This window comes from Falco naumanni, chromosome 8, assembly GCF_017639655.2.
Source record: "Falco naumanni isolate bFalNau1 chromosome 8, bFalNau1.pat, whole genome shotgun sequence".
NCBI classification, from domain to species: Eukaryota; Metazoa; Chordata; class Aves; order Falconiformes; family Falconidae; genus Falco; species Falco naumanni.
This window is the reverse complement of record NC_054061.1, coordinates 54046820-54070069: the sequence shown is the minus strand read 5'-3', so window position 1 is coordinate 54070069 and position 23250 is coordinate 54046820. Positions and strand designations below refer to the sequence as shown.

At 45.9% G+C, this 23250-nt stretch overlaps 1 protein-coding gene across 45 annotated transcripts in view; it reads right to left on the bottom strand.

Annotated features, from left to right (window-relative positions):
• The window catches only part of MAP2 (microtubule associated protein 2), a 235905-nt gene that overhangs the window by 60171 nt on the left and 152484 nt on the right, over window positions 1–23250 (bottom strand). For 42 of the 45 annotated variants that reach the window (XM_040603928.1, XM_040603949.1, XM_040603951.1 and 39 more), the window contains one exon: window positions 12183–12468. The exons of 2 other annotated variants lie outside the window; for them this stretch is intronic. In XM_040603928.1, the coding sequence (XP_040459862.1) occupies window positions 12183–12444 (262 nt within the window). In that variant the 5' untranslated portion in view covers window positions 12445–12468. Of the gene's footprint in view, window positions 1–12182; window positions 12469–19360; window positions 19532–23250 lie in introns of those variants that run through there. One more of the 45 variants, XM_040603943.1, reaches the window with a different exon arrangement.

The following is a 23250-nucleotide window of genomic DNA, read 5'->3' as shown; positions in this document are numbered from 1 at the left end:
TCGAAATCCAAAGCGACTCATGCTAGGAGCAGGGAGCAATTCTGACCATTCCAGTAAGCCCCCTTATCTGGCTCCCCAACACCCCAGTGCATGTTCAGTAGGCAGAGGCCTCTGCCACACTGTAGCAGCTATAAAAAAAGCCAGGGATCAGTCCCCACACCCCTCCTCCCCTGAAATATGAAAGTCTGTTAAAAAGGAGTCATACAAATGTCAGTACAATAAAGCAATGCTTTTAAAATGAGCACTCATTACTGCAAATACTTGCTCGCTGTGCATCCCCTGAGTCGCATCTTCTTAAGTCTGCTGTCTGGAACAAAATATTTACTACTGTCAGCATTTCCCAGGCAAGTCAGAGGTGGGAAAAGCTAATTGGTTCTGTTTTGTCTGATGCATCTGCAACACAATTTACAGTTAACATGCAATACTGAAGCAGACACCACCAGACCCTCAGCCAGGACAATGCAGTGAGGTCCCACTGCTTTTCCCAGGACTTGGTATCAGCTGAAAACATCATTCACACATACAAAGCAGCTCTATCTTGCTTTCATTAAAACATTAGCTCCTTAAGACTCATGCAGAAGAAACCACTTTGGCTTCCAAAGAAAGAACCAGATATTTAATCTTTTGAGTGTGAGTAAATACACGTAACAGGAAACTCACTTTTAAAAATCAGTATTTGTTTTGAACTTCAGTACAAGCTCAGATTTTAAACAGACTTTTAAGGATGCCCACAGAAGTCAATGGAGCTTCAGCCACGTACAGCAGGAGGTGACATGTGCCTTACAAGGTCATTTTTAGCTCCTTTTGAGCTGATTTTAAACACTTTCTACAGCGTTTCCTGTGATCTCTTTAAAAAAAGAATCCCAGGTATGCTATACAAACTCTGCTGAATTTAAGTTTAAATTAACATTAACCTGTGCACGCGTTGTGTGGGATTTCTAGTTGTGCCTGGCCAGAAGGACTGAAGATTCTGTCAATGCAACAGAACTTTGGTTCAAGCCATTGGGGGATACAGTGACATACAAAAGGCAGCAATACTGTGTCCTCTTCTTCGCTCCAGGGCTCACGCAGCCAGTCCAGCCCCATTTAACCAGCTAGCTCTGCAATGCAGCTACAGCTGCACAGCTAATCTCTTCCCAGCTCCGCTTCCCAGCCGAGCCCTGTGCCTGTACCAAGACAGATGTTTTTCTCCTGCCGCCTGTGCAGAACAGTGTTGCGTACTTACAAACGTGTGTGTGCAGGTGTTCCCACAGACAGGCAGAGCGGAACAGGTCCTACATCACATACAAATTAACCAAGTGCCACAGATGTCATGATGTGGATGATTTCCAGAGCAGTTCTCAGCCCTGCTCAGGAGTTCTGCCATCTCTCCTCCTCTCTTCTGGCACTACCCCAGTTGAAGGGAGCCTTGTTTCTGCCAGGTCACTGTCTGTGACCGGGACTCATCCTTGCCTGCTCACACAGCTTGCTCCCGTCCACTGCCTGCCCCCCCTTGGAAGCTACTGGCTCACAGCTCAAGTGTGCAAAATGATTAGGAAAGAGAGATATGCACCTACTCTTGCAGAAGGGAGATGTGAGAGATGCACATAAAAGCCCTCAGTGCATCTTCTGAACTACCTCTTCCACTTTAACAGAGCCGTCTTCTCTGGGCACTTAAACACCTGCAAGCTTCTGCAGCCCCAGTGCTGGGGACATGTGGGTGCTGTGGGGAGATGAGACCAGGGTTTGGGTCACTGTAGCCACTGGGAAAGGTCTGCATCCAGAGCGGAGCTCTCAAGTGTACTGAAAATGAGGAGTGGCAGTGGAAATTCAAGGTCACAGAGAAGCTACACTGGATGGCTGGGATAAAGCTGGGGGTACATAGAACAAGGGGCGGGGAGAAGCTAGAGGCAACGCAAGTGAGAAAAAGGGAAAAAGAAGGTAAAGCTGACAAAGTAATTGTTGAGAAGGACAATAAATTCTTAAATGGAGAGAACGGATGACAGTGAAAGCAAAAAGCAGCAACTCATGCACAGGAATGGCTAAGGATTAGTTCCCTTTACAGCTCACCAACAGCTTGTGCAGGTTGTGTTTACCCTGGATTTGGCACATACTCTGAATTTGGGGTAAAAAGCAACATCCACAGCTGAAGCCTTTTCCTTCTATGCGGTGCAAGGCTATGGCTGAAAACTGTTTGGGTACGTCAGCACGACTGCCACATCCATGCAGCATGGGCAGCTGATAGGTTAATAAAGAAGAGCAGAAGTATGTCTCGCCAGATGCACGGGGACTGCCACGGACGGAGGCCCAGACTATAAATGAGTTTTATTATAACTGCCATAGGCTATATGGGTTGCTGGGAGCTGTAGCAAACTGATCGTATATCACTGTGAATTAGCCTCAAGGAAAGAAATAGCAACAAAAAAAGGGAAGTACCTGGGTTGGGTTTTTTTCCCTGTCCCAAAATATATAGCGCTACCAAGTGAAACTGATTTCCATGAAGTATTCAATCTACTCAGTCCAGAGTGAAAATGAGTCTCTGGGAAGCAGCTAACAGGTTTTCCTGCCTTGGAGATAACGATATCTCACAGTTATTTTCCATATACTGCATGCAACTAAAATTAAAATTTTGACCAGGTGTTTTCCACAGACAGGAGGAGGGCTCACTCACACGATCTAACGTACACAGCTGGAGTGCCTTCAGTTTCCTGCACTTTTTGCATGTCACAAGGAATGCTTCAGCAATAACCAAACCCCCAAAAAACAGACTGCATTTCTAAACCATCACCTCAGGATGGGTTTTCCAAGCTCCACTGACTCCACTCTGCAGTCGATCTGTGAAACAGCACAGGAAACATAAATGTTCTGCTCAGCACCTCCCAAGGAACAAATGACAGCGTCAACACCAGCACGTAGCCTTCTTCACTTTGAGTCTTGCCTTTGAATTTCCAGATTAACCTTTTCACAGCTGGTACGGACAGGCACTGGATCATCAGTGCTCATCTGCCAGCTAATGCCAGCTACTTTATGCTGATTTCCATCCCTTCAGCTTGCAAAGGCAAGCAAACCTGTACTAATCATCACTATAAAGATTTAAAGTGAGCAGTTAATCTACCAGTAGCAACTCCACAAAACAGAAAACCCCAAACCAAAGCACCAGTACACACTGGGTTTTGCTGTCCTTACTCAGGATATGAAGGCAGCATAGGAAGAGATGATTTCTTGCTCTGTATTGTAACCTCACAGACTAAAACAGCAGGGAAGATCAAGACAGGGGCCTTGTCCCTGGCTTCCTTCTAATCTTTCCTTTTGAGTTCCTTGCTAAAATTAAAACCTGGATTGCCTTTGTTTTCCAATTTTAATACACAGTAGCTCATCAGGGTTAGCTGAACCAAGAAATTTGCATATATATCTCTCTCACACATGTATTCTGCACTGTAAATATGCCCCAAAGTGATATCTGCTTTTCATTTCCATTAAAGTCGTGCCTCAGTGAGGACAGCAGAGCGAGGTGCCCATCGTAAAGTGTTCCCAGTCTTTCTCCCCATCTACCCTGTCTCACTTAACCTTGAGAATGAAATGCTAGAGGAAAGGAAGGAAAAAAATTAAATCCTCCTCTCCTTTGTCAGACAGCCTGGCTGTGGCTCAGAGCCGTTACAGAGAGGCTGTGCACTCCTGAATGCTAAATAAGCTCCCAGGCTACATACTTTCTCTCAGCGGAGCTTATAAAGAGATCTCACTCTACTCAGGGACGTGTTGGCATGGCAACAGGGAAAAAAGAAATCAGCAGCGCCTGGCACTCCTCGCAGGAGCAGCAGACTGTTTGTGCGACTCATTTTTGTAAGTGATCTGATGGCACCTACCTCCTCCCCGCCAGAGGTTAAACCCCCGGCCGGCTGCGCCGGGCCGGCCTCGGGAGATGACCGGGGGTGGCAGGGAGCCCCGGGGGTGGCAGGGAGCCCCGGGGGTGGCAGGGAGCGGGGCCTGGGCAGCGCGCCGAGCCACGCGCATCAGCTTCTGCCCGGCGAAAAGGGGAAGGAGGGATTTGTGAAGCACGGGGGCGAGCAGCAGGTTGATGGTTGCACCTCCAGGCTCTCCTGCTCCACAGTGTGAGACACCCTGAGAGCCAGTAATGGCCTGCGCACAGGGTGAGGGGCAGGCAATGAGGCGGGGAACGGCAGGGAATGCCCACCAGCACGTCCCAGGCTGTCACCTAAGAACCTGCTGCTTCCCTTTCAAGGTGACTTTGGAGAAGAAGTTGCCATTTCAGGTCTGCCTGAAACAAGAGCAGCTGTGTGCCTGCGAAACAAGGCTCTGTTGTTTGGTAATGAACCTTCCTCCAAATCTTCTTGCCCTCAGATCAAAACTGGAATGGAAGATTATATGCTGGCACAATCCCCAGCAATACCACCTTCCAGCTGCAATCGCAAAGACCTCTGCCCACTGCCAAATATTGCCTAGTGTTCCTGCACATCCTTCGTGCTGCCACCCTGGGGATGGAGACCATGATGGCTTCCCTTCAGACACGGCAAGGAAGAGCCAGTGAAGCGCTCCATCTCCACCTCTCTGCAAGGGGCAGAGCTTAGCCAAGCCCAGAGGGCAGGAGACTGCAGAGGCAGCACGCAGCTCTGCACAGGGCTGTGCCACCTGCCCACAGCTCTGCCGCAGCCTTCCTGGGTGACCTGGGGTGGCTCTCTTTGCACCTGCGTGCCCTCTCTCCTGGCCTTTACAAGCCTTGTCTCTTTATGCAATTCATAAATGCACAAATTGTCTCCTACCACACACTGAAAAGGACTCCAGCGCACCAGGCCACAATTTAGAACACAGCCTCTGGACTTAACTGCCCCAGCAGTCACTCAGCTAACACCAGTGCTGGAGGGTCAAGATCCAGCCCACAGAAACAGCGAAGTCCTCATTACAGCCCCCACCAGAGCAGGCAGCCAAACACGGACGGCGGGGAGGGAGGGTAGAGGCGAACAGACAAAGGGCATATCTTTTTCCACAAAAAGAAGAGACAAAAGTGAAAATCTGACTCCCGGGATATGTTCCGTATTTGGTAGGCTTCATCCTTCAACAGCAATAGCTATCCTGGCTACAGCAGCCGCCCAAGAATGGCTGCAGATGTTTTCAAAAGGCAGCTTTGATAAACAAGCACTCATGGCGTACAGTCTGAATTTCCAGTGTGGTAGGAACAACATGTTATGAAAGATATTTCCTCCATATCCCGGCCTCATTGCTCCTTGTTGCATCTCTAAGGTTGTTACCAATTACGTTTTCTGGGAACACTGATGGCACTGACTGAGTGCTGGTTGCCAGGCCAACACAATCACAGGCATTTTGCTCTTACTCCTTAAGGAAGCACAGCTGCTCATGCAATTCCCTCTTAAGACGCTCATAGCCTAACAAGAGCACAGCAAAGTGAACCAAAACACCAACAGGGAGCCCAAAAGAAATGGCTGTTTGATGCCTTCTCTTGGCCAGATTCAACACTGACATAGCACGATGCAACTGTTGACTCTAATGACTGCACCTGGTTTGGAATACGGTTTTCAAAAGCAAATCTGAACCCCGCACTGCCATTTTCAGAGGACCTTTAGGGATAAAAGAGACGGATGGCTAAACTTCTCTGGGTATCTGACTCCCAGCTGTGGGAGTCAACAGCACCTGCACACTGGGTTATCTCACCCCACCCCCTTTCAGGCAGTAATTTTTGCACGCTTGAACTGCCCAAAACTGTGCCAGACCCTCCTGCTCCTACTAATACATTTCAATCACTGACTGATTTCTGAAGTCCCACGAAGCCTCTCAGAGAGGACATGGTTGGACAAAATGGGATGTCTTACTGGATTCAGTGACCAATACAAGTGCCAGACACAGAAAAACCTGCAGACTCGTCTCTACAGCAGTTATTAAATATTCAGAGTCAGACGGAAGATAGCTGGGGGTAGGGCACACACAGCAAAAGATGAATTTCTGTGGTTTCATTCCTGATCCTCTGCAGAACAGCAGCTGAGAAGGACCTCTAGAGTAAGCTTAACAGAGAACGGTAAACCTCCCATTTTCTACACATGCCCCAAAGAGGCTCTGCTACCTCCACCTACGCTATCTTCAGCAACATAACATGAACATGCCTAAAATATTCCAATAATGTGTCCCAGAAAATGACACTTGCATCACTCTTAACACAGAGAAGAAAAGTTTCAGAAGCACGGTATGTTTGCCTGTATCTAAATTGGCAAAAATGATGGTGCACAGTAATTACTGTCACATTCCCTGGGCAAAGGGTGGAAGATCAAAATGCCTAATTAACAGCTTCTTTCCCATGGGAGCCATCAATGACATGATAAGATGCATTCTTCCAGCTCTGTAAAATAAACAACTGAAATGGGACAAACACAGCAATCACATTTATCTTTGAATGTCATCGATTTTGCATCCTTCTGTGCATTTTGTCTGTGTTGCTTGAGACAAGCCGCTTGTTGAAAATGCACGTCTGACAACAGGGCAGGGAGGCTCCTTTGGGAAAAAGGCATCCAGGGAGTTTGTGGAGGGCTCTGCTAACTCCAGGAGGGCTTAGGCATCAGCAGGACAACCAGTGCACACAGCCAAATGAAAAGGAAAGCTCTGACAAAGCCGTCCTGCTGGAAAGACAAAGAAGGCATGTCTATATGTGTACTGGCAGTGCCATCTGAGTATTATCACTTGTATAGCACGAAAGAGAGAAAAAGGAAAAGATTAAATGAGATGTCACTAGGGGAGTGGGTGGGTGGGTGAACATATTTTTTTCACATGGGACCAGGAGACGACTCGGTGAAGTTTCAGCCTGTAGAAGCTGTTGTGTTTACTGACCCCGTGCACAGGGCTGCAATCCTGCCCCAACACAGCCTGCCATCACTGATGCTCCAGCCCTGGCCCTTCTGAGCTGAGGGCCCTGAGCCTGCAGAACTAAGCATCGTAGTGATTTTCTAAGTGCAGTGGTGATGACCGCTGTGAACAAGATCCTCTTTACCTGGAGACTGACTACAGGGCAAGGCTATGGAAGGTGATGGGATACAGACTGTTTCCTTGATGCACTGCCAGGTGGCTGTAACGAGCACAATCCCTATCTTCAACATGTTGTTTTTGCACAGCCAGCTTAAAGGGACTCCCCACCTCCGCTCAAGTATTACTGGCTATGCCAGGGCAATCTTTCAGACTCACATTCCCTGCAGATTATTGAAATATGCTTATTTAACGAGTACTTGGCCACAGGAATAGATTTGTTGCAGATGTCCATTTGGTCCAGCTGAACAAAGCCTAAAACAAATGGCTCAATTACGATAAATTACATTTAGGCCTGTAAGATGATTTGCCCCTTCCCACTTTTCTCGTCAGTTGTTCCCTGCAGACTGTGCTATTCTGAATCCCCTCCTCTTTGGGGTAGTATCTGCCATCATGCAAAAACTGAGTTGGCTCTGGATGAACAGATAAAACTGAACCTCTTTCTACTGTCCTTACCTTATCTTAATTTTTTTTCTTTTTCCCCTGCCATTTCCTGCCCCTGCTTTGCTCCCTCACAGCTTTCATCTCACCAGCTCTTGGCCCTTTTTACCTCCTCTAGCTCTCCCACTGCTGGATCTGTTCCCCCACCATTCCCGAGTTCCGTACTCCTTCCTCAGCTCAATACTGCCACTTCTTCATTCCTCTTCACAGGTCTAGGGCTCCCCGCTCTTTCTGTTTCACTTAGAGACTGACATATACCAGTCTCTGGGTCCCCCCAGCCATCAGAAAAGCTGGCCTCTCTCATTTATCTGTCATGAGCTCCCTCTCACCCACCTTTCCTATGAGTCAAGAGCTCTGAAAAACAAGGCAGGAGCACTCAACCTGCAGTTGGTCCGCTGTGCTGTGTCAGGAACTCTGCCACAATTTTCCGGCAGTCTCTTTGCATCCCACATGGTTTGGGTACCCTGCCAATTAATGAAGGGCTCTGTTTGCCACTCTGGCAGGATGTGTTACCATCCTTAACATTGACTGACACCAGGACAGAGCCACTGTCCTGAGGCTCTGGTAATAAGATTTCAGGAAATGCTTTCCCTTCATCTGTCAAGAAAATAATTCATCAAATAACTGTGTGGGTAATCCAAACCCCCTCCAATTATAAACCTGAATTTGGCATATAATAAAGTGACTCAGTTGAGTCACTGTACATAAAGACATACTGTAGAAGATGCTTCATAATGAATCTAACCACTTTTGCCCCTAATTACATAAATTTGACAGGTTATTCATTACATTACTGAGAAGAACAATAAATGCATTTTAAGTGTAAAAAAACAAATCTCTGCAGCTTGATGTTCCTTGCAAGTCAAATAAGATGGATTGTGTTGAACTGCTGTTTCCCAGATAATGCCGCAGCACACCTGTACTGCCCCCCAGCTTCCTCCCAGTTACCTGACCACAGCTTTTCATATTCCATCGCAAGTCAAACACGTCCTGTGCTCTACCGTGGGGTCCAATCCAAAGCTTCCCACATCAGCCTGTTCCAGAGTGAGTTTCTGAAGGTTACTCTATCACGTCTCCTTTGCAGCACAAATCTCGTGTGACATGAAAATGTTTGGCTTAATGAGAGCTACAGATCTCATCCTCCACTCTTAATACTTCCAAAATCCTCACCAAAGATGCCGTGTGTGTGTGTGTGTAAGTGAAAAGGACACGGACAGGCATGAATCAGAGGGAGGACACTGAAACTTGGTGGGTCTTGGCTGCGGGATGCTACAGAGCGTGTCAAAGGCAAGGTGTTCTCAGGAGCTCCTCGGGAGCAGCATGGGACTTGCAGCTGGCAGAGGCACGGGGCTGAGGATGGAGGCACTGGGCTGAGGATGAAGCAGGGTTGAGATGGTCTGCCAAGGGCAGCCCAAGCATATATATAAATTTATATACACAAATACATATGAAAAGGAATAGCTGCGTTACCACTCTTACTTATATCACATCCATAACAGCTTCCTATGCACTATGCCAAAACCCCTGGCCTATTCTCTCATACGTATTTGCCTTTGACTTCAGTGGCTGCCGGATCAGGCCCCGAGGCTGCCCTGCCCGCAGCACTGTGCATTCTCCCACGTTCCCATCGGTCCATTTGAAAGGAGGGCATTGATGTGTCTCCATAATGCAGCCATTACCAGCACGATACCGAGACAGATCAATCAAAGGCAACACAACAGCCAGATTCAGAGGATTCCAAAATTGAGGTCAGACTCAATAACTCTTAGACAGATGCCAAGAGAGAGAGACACATATATACAGGAAGGCAAATTTTAACTGTGCAAATCTAAAAATGTCACTTGCAGTGATCGATTAGATGCGTTTTGGCAAGAACTGTTATATCCTCCCCTAGTAACACCCCTTGCCTCTGCATCAGTGTTGACATAAGGTGCTTTTGTCCCGGTGGCCTGGCTCTAACCTTCCCCTTAACACACAGCCCTCGGATTTTACAGCACGAGCCCTGCAAATGGGTACCCTGCTGCTTTTCTGTGCCCTGAAGGGACTATTGCACTGCTGCAGAATACCCCTCCCTAGGAGAGGTCCATTTCGTGACTGAACCCCAGCTCTTGGGTCAGTCAGGTACTGCAGAGCTTCCTCAGGCAAAATGCCTCAAAATGTAACTGAGCTCTCATCACCAGGGATGGGGCCATGGGCAGCTGCCGGGGAAATGCCCTGTTTATACTCGGGCTTCACTGTGGCTGAGCTGGTTATTGCAGTTGCTGGGCATTTACGAACTCTGACACGATGAGAAGCCAGAGATTTTCCTAGGTTATGGTGCTGGACTTGCACCAGGGAAATAAAATCCCTGTAAATCCACTCAAACTCCCAGTTTGGCTTAATCATCTCAGTTGACCTTGGCTTCCTGTGCATTTTCTCCTCAGCTGTTTGGAATAGGTAAGCTACTACAAATGATTAAACGATTCACTTCATTGGTAATTACGTGTATCGGAGTGGCATTTAAAAACCTTACCTGATACACCACCCCACTGCAGTTAGAATTTGCAAGCAGACAAACACAGCAAAGATGACTGAATTTGGTGGCAAATGGCAACCCTGATTTCAAGATCTAACTTTGAATCAAACACCAAAAATCCACTTTAAAGCTCCTGCTTCACAAAGCTTTAAGCACATCCAGCTAGGAAATACTAGTGTAAAATGGCAAAACTGCCCTGGTCCCCTTTTGTCAGTACAGTAAGTTGCCAACAGGTTTCTCCTTCAGAAAGAGAAAAATAGTTAAAAATACATCTTAAGTAAGATGCTTTACATTGCATTAATCAAATATGGGCTTAGTCAGTGTGTGCATGTGCAGTGTACAAGTTTCCAGAGAGCTAGGAATTCATGCATGAAGGCAAGCATTTTTAGGGACTCTTCTGATGTTCAAGGACAAACAAGGATGCCACGTGACAAGCTATATAAGACTCCCAAACAAAACCTGTATGTATCGACAGTAAGTCCCCACACCAGAGACCTCTCAATCTAAGCAGACACTGAGAAAAAAAGCAGGAGAGGAGGCAATGAGGCCATACGGTGGTGATCAGAGAACATTACCTGAATCAAGAGTAGTTTGTTCCCTTGGCAAATGTGAGTCCCCACTCGCACTGCCTGCCCTAGACCATACTGCCTCATTTTTTTCCTGTCCTGCTTTTTAACCCCTTGCCTCAGAAAGCAACACGAAAATACATGACAACACCACCTGCTGCTGGGCAGCAGTGGGTTCCTGCCTCTTCTCACCCATTAGTTGCAAACTCCTCAATTAAATGGTCCTGTCTGTCTCAGACACTCATCACCACTCAGAACCTGAGCGTGAAAGAGCTTGAGAAGAGCATTTCTCTCCTCCCTTTTTAAGGATAGGAAATTCCTCTTCATCCCATAAAGTTTATCCCACTTCTCCATGTGTATGGGTGGGACTTGTCCAAGATTGTGCGAAAAATCTGTGGCAAAGAGGAAAAATACACTCGGTCTCCCCACAGCCCTTGTCAACCCCTAAGAACTGCAGCATCTTCCACCTGAGATTCCTGCACATCTGCTCCTGCTTATCTGCTGGCTAAGCATAGCACAAAGTTGGGTTACAGCAAAGGGACAAGACCTTCTTATCATCTCTCCAAACAATCAACAGTGTGTTCATCTGAATGCTTATACAAGATTTCTTTTACCTTTCACTTTCAAATTTTGGCTATCCACAAGAAGAGATTCTTAAAATCTAAACTTGTTCCCTTTTAGCAGGGAGATCCATTTCCAGAACAATTGCTTTCGAAACAACTGTAGAGTCCAAGACCCTTGAAATTCTCCAGCTGCTGAGAAATTATGAATAGGCATCTCCGAATGCTTCAACAGCCAATAAACATTGCTAGAAAGATCTCTTTAGCACGCATGGATGGATGCATCAAGGGCAGTTGTGTCTGTACAAGAGAAATTCCTCCTGCACTGTGTATTCGGGGTTTAAAGTGGGAACTCAGCACAGAGAGAATTAGCATTTACTTCTAAAACAGGCAACTTGATTTGCATATTCCATTTTGACACACAGTCACCCTTTTTTTCCCCCCTCAAATTACAAGCTGAATCCTAAAATCCCAATACAGTTTACAAATAGATAAAGTCCCAGTGAAATACACTTGGGCGAGGGTGAATAAATGCTGACTGAATAGTGGCATTCCTGGTCAGACTGAGCAACACATTATTCTGCAAAGAGTTGGTGGTTTCAAGAAGGTGTTACTTGTGAGCAGTAACGGGAGAACCCATCCTTCAGGCAAATGTACGCAGAAGCACAAACACATGCAAGAGCAACATGAGCCATCCATGTGCAACAGCTCAGCGGTTTTCTACTCCCTCCTAGCCCAGAGGAGCTGGGAAGCCGCCCTACACCAGCCTGTTCTCTCGTCCCTAGAGAGGTGAGCCTGTCCCACCTACCAAGACGCACTAAGGCACCATCATGCCTTTCCTGAAGTCTTCTCAGAGCACTGCCCAGGATCCTGGGTAAGGAGGTAAAGCTGTGCAAACCTGGATGAAGATGCAGCTTTTGCTGTGAAGAGCTAGTGCCCTTCCAAAGCACATGCTCCCTTACAGCAGCTCCCCCATGCCCCAGGGCATGCTTGGCTCCACCTAACATTTTCCCTTGGAGAAGCATTATCCGGTGGTCTCCAGAGACCTGTGTTTTGTGGCAGGGCACCGAGGTGCGTTACCTGCGGTCTCCCTGTCCCCTGCCGACAGCTCGCCGTTGATCCCATTCTCTTTGGTCCGAGCGTACGTCCCCGGCTGCTCATGGGCGCCCAGCCCCGGCTCCTCGTCCTCTCGGTAGGGAAATCCATTGGCACTTCTGACCAGTCCGGCACCTGCACCGCCCTGTTCCTTAATTTCAGGTGAATGTGGGTGTGAAGAAGCCTCTGTTAGCTGACCTGAAGTCCAGTGCGGTGCCTTGGCTTCGTCTTTCCTATCCTCTGCCATGGTTCCTTGCCTTCACCACTTGGCCTGTAACGACATTAGCAGGAGAGATCAGCTCCGAGCGGGTGACCGTGCCCCTGACTGTCAGGCAGGGACCAGGTGCAGCACAGGCACATTACCAGCAACGCTGCCAGGGAAACTCGTGTCCAGCAGATGAGAGAGGGTTTAAATGCAGAAGTGGCTCTGCTTATCTGTCCTGGGCATGAGTGAACTGCTTTAAACCCAAAACAAATCAGAAGCGGTAAAAATTATGGGTCATGTCCTCCCTGACTTTCATATGCCTTGCAATTATTAGCATCAGTTTCTTGAGGGCTGCCCTTTCATTAATCTAATTTTAACTCATTAATTACACTTAAATGTTGACCAACTTAATGAGAAGTGAATTGGTCATCATAATGCAACGACATCTTCCCAGGGTGATAATGGGAAGAATGCCACAACTGCTAAAAGAAGTGAAGCTGCTGTTGCAGTTTTCATTGCAGTTGCAAAAAGCAGGTGCTCTTCAGGCACAGAACCGCAAGGTGATGTGTCCTCTGTGGCATGTGCAATCTGCTGCTAGGCATGAAAGAAACCACATTTGAGAACACTGACTGGGTTCCCAAACATATGTGCTATCTGACCCTGTTTATATCCCCTCTTACTTGCTGTTTTGTGAACATTCACACTCATTCCCTTTTGTCCAAAACAGCTCATGGGGAACAGCTGTTTCCCAGACAAGCATTTGCATTCTCTTATGACTATCAGTATTTATACATAAACAAAACTAATCATTATTTGCTACTTCACACGTATTTCACTCCTATTAATTAGCTCTCATTTGTCCAAGCCAGGAAAAGAAGCCACTGCACAAGCCATAGACTTCAGCTACTCCTCACAGAAAAATGTAGTAGTAGCTACTTAATATGTAAACCTAGGAAAGAAAATCTATCATAATCTGTCTTTTGATGATAAAGTAGCCTCTGAGGAGGAGAGAAAGGCTTGACCTGAGCTAGCTATTTCAAAGTGAAAACCAGCAGCAAGCCTTTTCCAAAAGCACTTCCCACCTTTTATTTCGTGGGAGAAAAAACCCACACGTATAAGAAATCAGCTGAACGCAGTCAACCTGCCACCTATCTCAGAGGTTGAGCAGCCTAGAGAAAAGAAGGCACAAAACTGGATGGTGCTTATATTCTGCAGACATTTAACACAACCCAAATAAACAAACCAGAAAAAAGCCCTAGCTTCCACAGAGTCGGGTCAGTTTGCAGAAAACCTCTAAACATGAGAAAAAGCTGTTGGTACCTGGTCAGATAACCATTCACAATCAATGAACTCAACCCCTTTCTGATCAGATATTATTGTTTAATAAAGGATCACAGAGCTACTTTAGAATGAAAAAAACAACAAAAAATCATGGTAAATCATGAAAATGAAGATTTCATTCACAATACGTGACTCAAGCTGTAGTTGCACCCCTGAAAGGACTAATAACTCTTTTGCCTCCCAGTGAAACACGGTGTTTTGGGAAGCACAGCTCCGTCTGCTCTCACCCTGACCCAGCACCAGCCCCTGGGGATAACTAATTGCATGAAGACTGTGGGAGCAGGTGAAACTCCAAGCCCAGCGTTTCCTCTGAGCTGTAATGAAAACGGTGGGCTGAGCAGTATCACAAAGCCCAATGGCAACGAGACATGGCTCAGTCAACCACGGGAACAGTAAACACGCTCCGCATTTCTTTGCCTTCCCCCCCACCCCCCCCCCCCCCCCACCCTGATGGAAGACTCCTCAGCGGGCATCCTGCAAATACAGCAAGAGCCCTCATGCAGCCAGCTCAAATCATACCAGAAGGGCTGACGGGGTAACGATGAAGGAGCGAGCCCAAGCTGGGCAAAGGCCATCTCCTGCGAACCAAAGAGATAACCCTCTGCCTCTAGGTCTGTTTACCACAGGACACCAGGGAACATTTTCTGATCGGAGCCTTTCCAAAACATGAGGCCACAAGACAAATGTCCCCCTCTGCACAGGAGTGAGTAGCACACATCCAAAGCCACCAATGTTTGGGGTCCAAGGACAGAACACAGCCTGTTCTGGGAAAAAAGGAAACATTCCCCCGTCCTCTCTCTGAGGAAAGCTCAGCGGGGGGTGGGGGAAGGAAAAACAAACCCCCAAACTAACTCAAGGCCTTTCCCACCGATCCAGTGCGCTTTGAACCTGGCAGCAAGTCCCAGGAGCAGTACAAACCTGCCCATCAGCTTCACCACGAGGGGAGCATGGCTCTGGAAATCACTGGGAGGAACGCAACAGTTAGATCCCACACCACAGTTTGGAGGCTATTATCCCTGAAGTGCCCTTCCCAGTTCCAGGCAGACACTCCCCGCTTCACTCGAAGCTCTTGAGGAAGGTTATTCACATCCCTACAATGCACTGTGTCACAGAAGTCCTCTGTGAAAGTAACAAGTGCTTTTATCTTTAAAAATAAATGCAGTGGGCAGGCTTCAATGAGAGCTGTGTGTATCTGGAGGCAGAATTTGGCTCAGTATTTATAATAGATGGTTACAGAGTGAAACATGGATGAATTCATTCTTGACTCTCTGTTATTCATCAAGTGCTCTCAGAGTTTATAATGGTAGTAGAAACACAGCGAGTGAGTCACACAATGCATCTTTATACTCAGCAATTTAGCAATAACTATCTGCTGTGCAGCGTGATTCATCTGCAGCTCAGGTTCAAATCCAGAATACACAGGTGTGCTTTTTACCATAGGCTAGTTGTTTTTCTGTCATTTCATTAGCATACCATGGAATTATATCAATCAGGTAATTTAAAAATATTGACATAGAAATACCAAGAGTGGACAAATATTATGGTAGAATTTAAATAAAAAAGAACAAACCTGGAATAATTTGGACAATCTAGGAAAACACAGTATTTCAGGGAAGCAAAAAATTGCTCTTTCCACTACAATTTTCTTATTCTTTGCATAAACTACGACAAAGGCTTTCAAAAAGTATCAGAGGAAAAAAAAAAAAAAGACACAGCCAGTCCTCAAAAATATCACATTGCCTTAATTAAAAATTGATTTGGATATTTATGAACCTTTCTTCCCTACCCGTTGTAGCAGAACCTCATCATCAGAGATCTTACTAGTATGTTCTCACTCTTCTCCTCCATCAGCTGAAGTCAGTGGCAGTGACGGGGTGAGCAGGCAGGCACAGCACCACGGCCAGAAGGGCACTGGGGCTCACAGGCTGTACCAGCCTTGGCTGCACCAACACCGCAGCACGGCCCCTTACTCCAAAGCCATCTCTGGTGACACCACGCTGGTATGCCACCGGGGCACAAGTATGAGCCTCAGCACAGGCTGCGTTAGCTACACGGCATGGCATTGTGGAAACACTCCTCCCTCAGTATGTTCCTCACCTTGAAGCCAAATCAAAGCCAGCTGTGCAAATCAGGGTATGGGAGCGGGGTGGAAATGCCCCCTCCTTCCAGAGGGATCAAGCAGGTGCTGTTATGCACCACAGACATCAGTGATACTGACCCACATCTGTGGGCCATGCACAGCCCTCCCCATATGCTCTTATATGTGACACGAGCTCCTGCTGCCACAGCTCGGTTGAAGCACCTGACTGTTTTGAACTCAACACACAACAAATCACCCGCAGTAATACAGATCATGAGATCATGATATGCAAAACCCAAGATAATGCTGATGTAAACACCCTGTCATGCTAGCTGTCCTTCTAAATATTTTGTGAGTACATCTTGCAGAATCATCTTAGCATTATATTAACATTACCTTTGCATGTAAACAGATGAATTTTCTACAGATTTCACTTTTTAAGAGAACAGAATTAGGCGAGTACTGAAGGATTTTGCAAATACCCTGCCTTCCTGCTTCAGGCCATGTTTTTACCTGCTCCTGTGTCTGTGAGCCCATTCACAGTGAAATGAGGCTACCTGATTTCAGAGAAGCTAACTCATTAACTAAGAGAAACAGCCATCTGGATCCATGGAGCAAGAGCTACAATTCCAGCTCAGGGGTGAGAGTAACACTGGAGTTTTCTGCATGGACAACAGACCTTCAAAAAGAAAAACAAGGGGCATGGACAGATCCTGAGCTCAGTGGGAGGAGATAGGAGGAAAGGGGAACTGCTCCCTGTCCTCCAGGGATATTCTCCAGGGCTAAATCCTGCTTCCCAGAAGGCTATTTAGCTTGGACACACCATAGCACTGACTCAGCCACCCTGCTCCCAAGTCCAGAGCAAGGAGAGGGTGGGGGTTGCTCTGTGGAGGCAGGCTGGGGCTCAGAGACACGGCTACCATGACCTCAGGTACCTAGAGCTTCTAAAACTCCCGAATGAGACTGCCTAAATTATGAAATCTAAGAAATTCTGATAAATTCTTTCAGAGAAAAGGAAGTTATGAGGTGAGGTGTTAATAAATAATTGAAGAGAGGGAACCAAGAAGTAGAGAAGAATGAAATTAAGATGTTCTTCAAAATGATTTACACTGAAACACCCCAAAACCATAAAAAACTTCCATGTTTCCTTAATGCAAAAAACCCAAACCATATACATAAATGGGGTGCAATCTAACATCTACTGGTAAATAACACAACCAAGAAAACCTTTAATTCATGTCCACATACCAACTGGCCAATTGAGATATTGTGTCTGAAATTTAAGTATCGGGCAGTGTGGATTAAAAGGTCCCAAAAAAATAGTCAGTAAATTTAACTTACTGACAACTTAGGTTTAGAAGAGCCAAGGAAAGCGGGTAGGTATCGTGAGGCTGGAATAGAAACAAGAGACAGAATGGGAAATCTAGATGGACAAATTCCAATAACCTCCTGCCACCATCAAAAAGCTCAGCCTGTAGTTTGTAGGACCCAAACCCTAATGGTGCTATTGTCTTCATGGACTCCCCACATATCTACAAAACATGAGGGCTAATTTTGGATGCATCAACACATGCAGAGCTTTGCAGCCACATTTCACGCCTTCATTTCAGCTAATGTGCATCTTTTCTCAAATTAATTTGATTATTTCCAGATGTGAGCAGTGTGCTCCACACTGATCAAAAAGAATCACAGTAAACAGCATGGATGGGGAAGAAGTCTCGCGGCATCTGACAGGGACCATGTTAGCTTCCCTCTTACTTAAAATGCTTCGTCATGGTTCAGAAAGCCACTAAATGATTAACAAAAGTCCACTTGATGCTAAACATCTAAGTGCTATAATTCTGGTACTATGGTATATTATTAGAATTATACATTCTTCCAATTGAGGCACTCTACCTCTCAAGCCTAATAAAGGATGGACAAGCTTCTCTGGTAATTTAAAACAGATATCATTTATTTCTTCCTTATCCACTGCTTGAACTATTAGTTTGCAGCTAGTTCCTTCTTTCTAGAAAATACGAGCAAGACTATCCTCTTAAATACCACCTTGCAACTGTTAAAAATGCAGGCAGCGTTCTTCTCCTCACACTTGTATTAGTTTTTGGCATTTTTCAAAGGCTTTTCCATTTCCACACTGCAAACAGTTAGTCAATAGTCACATATTCTTTGTAGAAAATCCTTTTGATCGTACCTTGGATCAGAAAACAGATGAAAAATAACGGATGGTGCCTGGACCAGAGGCTGAACAAAGGAGGCTCACTGTGGAAAGACGAAGAAAATTTACCGCAAACTGCAGCTTTGCCAGAGCTGAGAACGAGAGATGGCTGCAGGCTCTGAAGCAGTCGATCAGACCTGCAGCAGTGGCTCGGCAGAAGACGAGCAGAGCGCCAGAGGAGCGGCTGCTCACACTCCGCACACTCCGCTCCCTCCTGCACGCTGTCCTGCCCTGTGGGTGCAGGGATTTAAACCCCTCTCCGAGTTTCCCACAGCTGGGCTGGGCATCAGCGGAGACAGGCAGGTCGGAAGGGTGGGTCACCCTGCTGCAGGAGCTGTACAGCTCCTGGTGACGGGGAATGCCTTCACTGGGAGAAAAGGGAACCTGACGGAGCCCCTCTACTCTGTACCGAGTAACAAACCCTGCTTGGCCAAGCAGCACACCCAGGCGGTGTACAGGAGGGACGAGGTGCAGCACCAGTTGCATTTCCATTGGCAGCAAGCAGGTCCATCTTGCTGGAGAACACTGAAACAGGTAAACATATGCGAACAAGTCTTTCAGCTGCTACGCTTGACTGTCAGAGCCCTTCCTCCCTGGGGAAGTCATTCATCCCTCTAGATTGCTGGACAGCAGAGCACACCGGAGACAACCTGCTGTTGCATGCTCCCCTCCCACGACACAAGGTTGCCTGGCATGCAGGGCTGCCCTTGCTCCCATGACCAGGGACTGATAAACTTGCTCAAGCTACAGAAATCTAAAACCAGGTGCCCTTTTCTCTTGCAATGGTAAAAGCATGGTACTAGCAGCTTCTGCATGCAAAAAAACTGTCTACTGTAAAGCTCACTTCTAGCTAAAAAGCCAGAAGAATCCCTGTACACCCCTTCCTGCTCCAATATCACCCCTTTTCAACAAACCGTTTCTATCTACAATGCTGTGGTTTTGCACCATTTACCATTCATCGAACACTCTCACACACACCCATATATCACTAATCATTATTCCTTCCTGCAGGAGAGAGGAAAGGCATTTTAGCTGGTGAAGGAGATGGTAACCATAACAACAGCACCATGACGACTGTAAGTGATATCTGAAACAAGAAATAAGGCAAAAACTTATTACCAATAAATTTGGTCCACGATAAGGATGGCAAAAGCACTAAAGCAGCAATACCACCAGTCAGTAAATGTGCCAACACGAAGAAACACAAGTCTCTCTGGATTAAAGCGTACACAATTCTTCTCCAGATTTTAAGATGAGGCACCATGACAGCTTTGTCTTCTCCTGATTCAGTAAAAACAGAAGCAGCCCCTGCTCAATCCTACCTGCGATCTCTCCTGCCTCGGGGAGCTGGAGGGACCGAAGGATGGAAGAAGCGCTGCTGGGAAGCTGGGACATTTCCTGGCAGCCAGAAGACTCCCAAATTTCTCAGTAGAGTCTTTTGTTTCCAGGAGACTCGTAGAAATGAGCCCTGAGCAAGGACAGGATTGCTCCCAGGGGAGCACCTCAGAGTCAGACACACTGCATTGATTTTTCCACCAAGCACAATTTCAAATGGGCATCGCCAGCCCTCTCTGTGCACTTTAGAGAAGCCATTGCATTTGGCAGGCTTGTTTGAAACATAAGGCTCCACAGCCGTCAGCCAGCGACCATCTAAATGACCCATGCCAAGGCCCTGACTTACAAACCTGGCAGAGAAAAAGACTCACCAACACTGTAACTACATTGGCTTTTTCACCCTCAGTGCAGGAAGCACAGGAAAAAAAGAAAAAAAAAAAAAAAAAAAAATAAACAGAGCTATCTCCAAGGGCTGTGTGCAGGTAAAGTTATTTGGGGTCTGATCAGACAGGGAAACTCTCGAAGAGGCAGCTGCACTACATGGCCCTCTCGGGGATTTTCAGGGGTAATTGAGCTCACCAGTTTGGTACAGGATTGCTCAGGGTGGGCACACTGAAGTGGTCTTTCCCCACTGAAATATTTTGTCACCCTCTGCACAGCTTCCCCCTCCTCACCTCTTTGGTTTTCAAAGCACTGCAGTAATTTAACTGGAAATTAAACCTTTCTACATGGTACACGGTGGTTCTTCCATAATATGAATAAATATAGAGTTGAAAAATCTCAGTTTAAAGACTTAATGAAATAAACACTCAACAACTCAGTCCTTACTGATACTTTTACAGTCTGTTATTTGCTACTGAAGCAATTATAAAAGATTTGCCCCGCTTATTACAGATAATTTTTCAAAACACAAAGAACAGAGAAAAACTTTAAGATGATGATTTTGAAGGGAAAAGCAGATTCAGATAGCATCAAGGAAACACCTCTCCAACAGATTATTTTTTTCATTATTATTATTATTTATTTCCCTCCTACCCCAGTGGTCACTTCAAACCTTGGCAAGAAGGCAGTTGAAAATCCAGAAGGACAACAGAGCTGAGCTGGAGTACGGGCTACATAAGAATGCTCACAATACTACTTAAGGGGAAAAATTCTTAATTCTTCATCAGTCAGGGAAGAAGAAATGTACAACTTGATATTGTCGTTGTAGACTGCGGAAAAAAGAAAGGTAGAGCTACTAGAAATACCCACAAACACGTAACACTAAAAGCACTGTGGCTGTCAACATTTCACAAGTTTGGCCAGCTGAAATCTTGTCAGAAACAAACACTGGCTGGCTAATAAAAATGAACACGGAATGCTTGGTTCCCCTCCCCACTGCAACTGCCGTTATAATTTTCAGTGCATATAAACGGCTGAAGTCAAGTCATCTTCTGCTTATTTATTGCACAGGTACAGAAGCTGACAGCAGCACACGCTACCAAGCTTACAGTTGCCTAATTCTCAGACTCCGATTTCCAAGCTAGTTGTTGGAAGGAATGCCAGCCAAACCGTGGATTTGCCGCAGCTACTGCCAACAGGCTACATAGCTCTGTGCCTGCTGTACTCTCAGTCGCACTGACCAATACTTGTGTTTGGACAGGGTCCGGTAAAGGCAGCCCACAAAAAGACTGGAGTGACATTTTGCAGGATTTCTTTTCCCCCACACTGACTTTGCTAAGACACGTTGATTTGATGTTGCATCTCTTCTCTCATGAGACTCCATGATAGATGGCAGCTAAGATTAGCTAGTGAGCCATTAATTAATTATGCTAATGTTACCTGCATATTCTCCACGCTGACAGTTCTGTGCTCTTGCCAACTTCAGTGGAGCTACTCTGCATGCAGGTGAGGCAGTTTGGACCATTTAGCAGAGAGGTGCTACAAACTTAACTGCTAAGCAAAAACTCGCACAACAAAATCTCACTCCAGAACCAGCACTGTAACTACACTGGTGCGTTCTTTTCCTTATCTGCATACTTTAATTACTTTTCCATCCCTTATTTCTTCCAGTTTCACTGAGATGTCATCAAGCATGACACATTTTCACATGATCTTAACTTTACTCAGTGAGCTTTAAATTAGGAAAAAAAAAAAAAATGCTGCCTCTACAATTTTTTGATTCTTCAAAGGTCTTACCTAACATTTAAAACTAATTCTATCTCTGCTACAGTACGATCTCTGAAAATACCCTAATGCTATCTTTGGGAGCACCATCACGTCAGCTACTACAAATGGTAAAAAGCATGTCCTGGGCTAATTTCTGGCAGATTCTTCCCCATAAATACACGCAGGAGAACCAGCTTACAGTAGAAAACCGGAACGCGGCATCTACATCCCACTCCAGCTCTCTATGCCCTCCCCAGGGCCATGGACCCCTAAAAAGGGGGTAGTTCAGTAACTCCAGGGGCAGACTTCCTGATGCAGCTGCCATCCCAATTTAATTCTGTCCTTCCATATGCTGAAGGAACACACTCAATTATTCTGCAACTGAACAAGCAACACAAAGACACTGATGTGAAAATGAAGTATGGAGGTGATAACAGGAAAGGATCTTCAAGGCCATGTGCTGCTCTAGTTTGTTTGGGTGAAAATTCTTCCTTGCATGAAAAAAGTTTCCTCCCCAGGTCAAGGTCAGTAGATCATTCCTTTGCTGAGAATGCTTTTAGCTTCACTTCATAATACTCAGACACACCAGGCAATTACGCCAGGCACACAGTGGGAGCAGAAGCATCTCATTGTCTAACAGAGGCATTGTTTATTCATGCTGAAAAAGAGCATAAGACAGAAGAAAGCTTGTTCTGAGGTCCCTCCACCCAGACTCACTTAAGCATCTTTGACTCTCAGTTTCTTGGTCAGAAAACCTTAGAGGCAGGGGCCCTGGAACGCATTACAGCCAACAGAAGCCAATGCTTTTAACTGCAACACAAAACATCTAACTGTAAATAAAAAAAATGGAAATAAGGAGACAAAGAGTTGGAAAACTGATTGGGAATGAGGTTATTTGCAAAGTCTGCTTGCTTCTGTATTTACAACAAACTTGGCATGGATTAGCTAGTACTAGAATTTTCTTGCCTAGGGCACATCTGGGCGGTGAACTGTTGTGCTGCAAACCTTGGTCCTACAGAAGTGGTAAGATTATTTCATGCCTTTCTATTATTTTCTAACCAACAATGTTATAAACATAGGACTTCTTTTAACTTAAATATACCCCTATGCTTGTATGACTCAAAAATACGCTGTCCACCCACATTTAGCCACCCACCCATATGACCTGTGACTGTATACTCAGGCAAATAAAATAATCTCTCCCTACCTGGAAATGAGAATACCCAGGAATCTTTTGTATTCTTACATGCTCTAGACAGTAAAATCACAATATTTGGGATATAATTTTATCATGTGGTAGCTGTTTCCTGCCAAATCTTTACTCAACCAACCCTACTGCCTACAAAAGAAAAGAAGGCAAGCAGCCACCCCTCCAGCCTGTTCAGGCACAGGGGCAGGAGGGCAGGGAGGACAGAGCCAATATTGAAGGAACCTGAAGCCACAGGAGCTGATTTTGCAGCCCTTGCTTTCAGAGGAAGTTTTTCCCTCAGAAGGGCTTCAACTAAGATCTTGGGATGTGCACTGAAACAGAAACAGGAGTTTATGTGGTCCAGCTTGTACCTTAACTACCGTGATCTTTTTGAAAGTTTAACTTTTAATTCCTTGGGGTTTTGAATTAAGAAAATTCAAGTATCTGAAGTGTGAGGAGGAATCAACTCACAAAGTCACTCAGTCCTTCTGAAATTTTAATCGCAGGACTTGCTGTCACAGCAAAGAACTATTTCAGAGA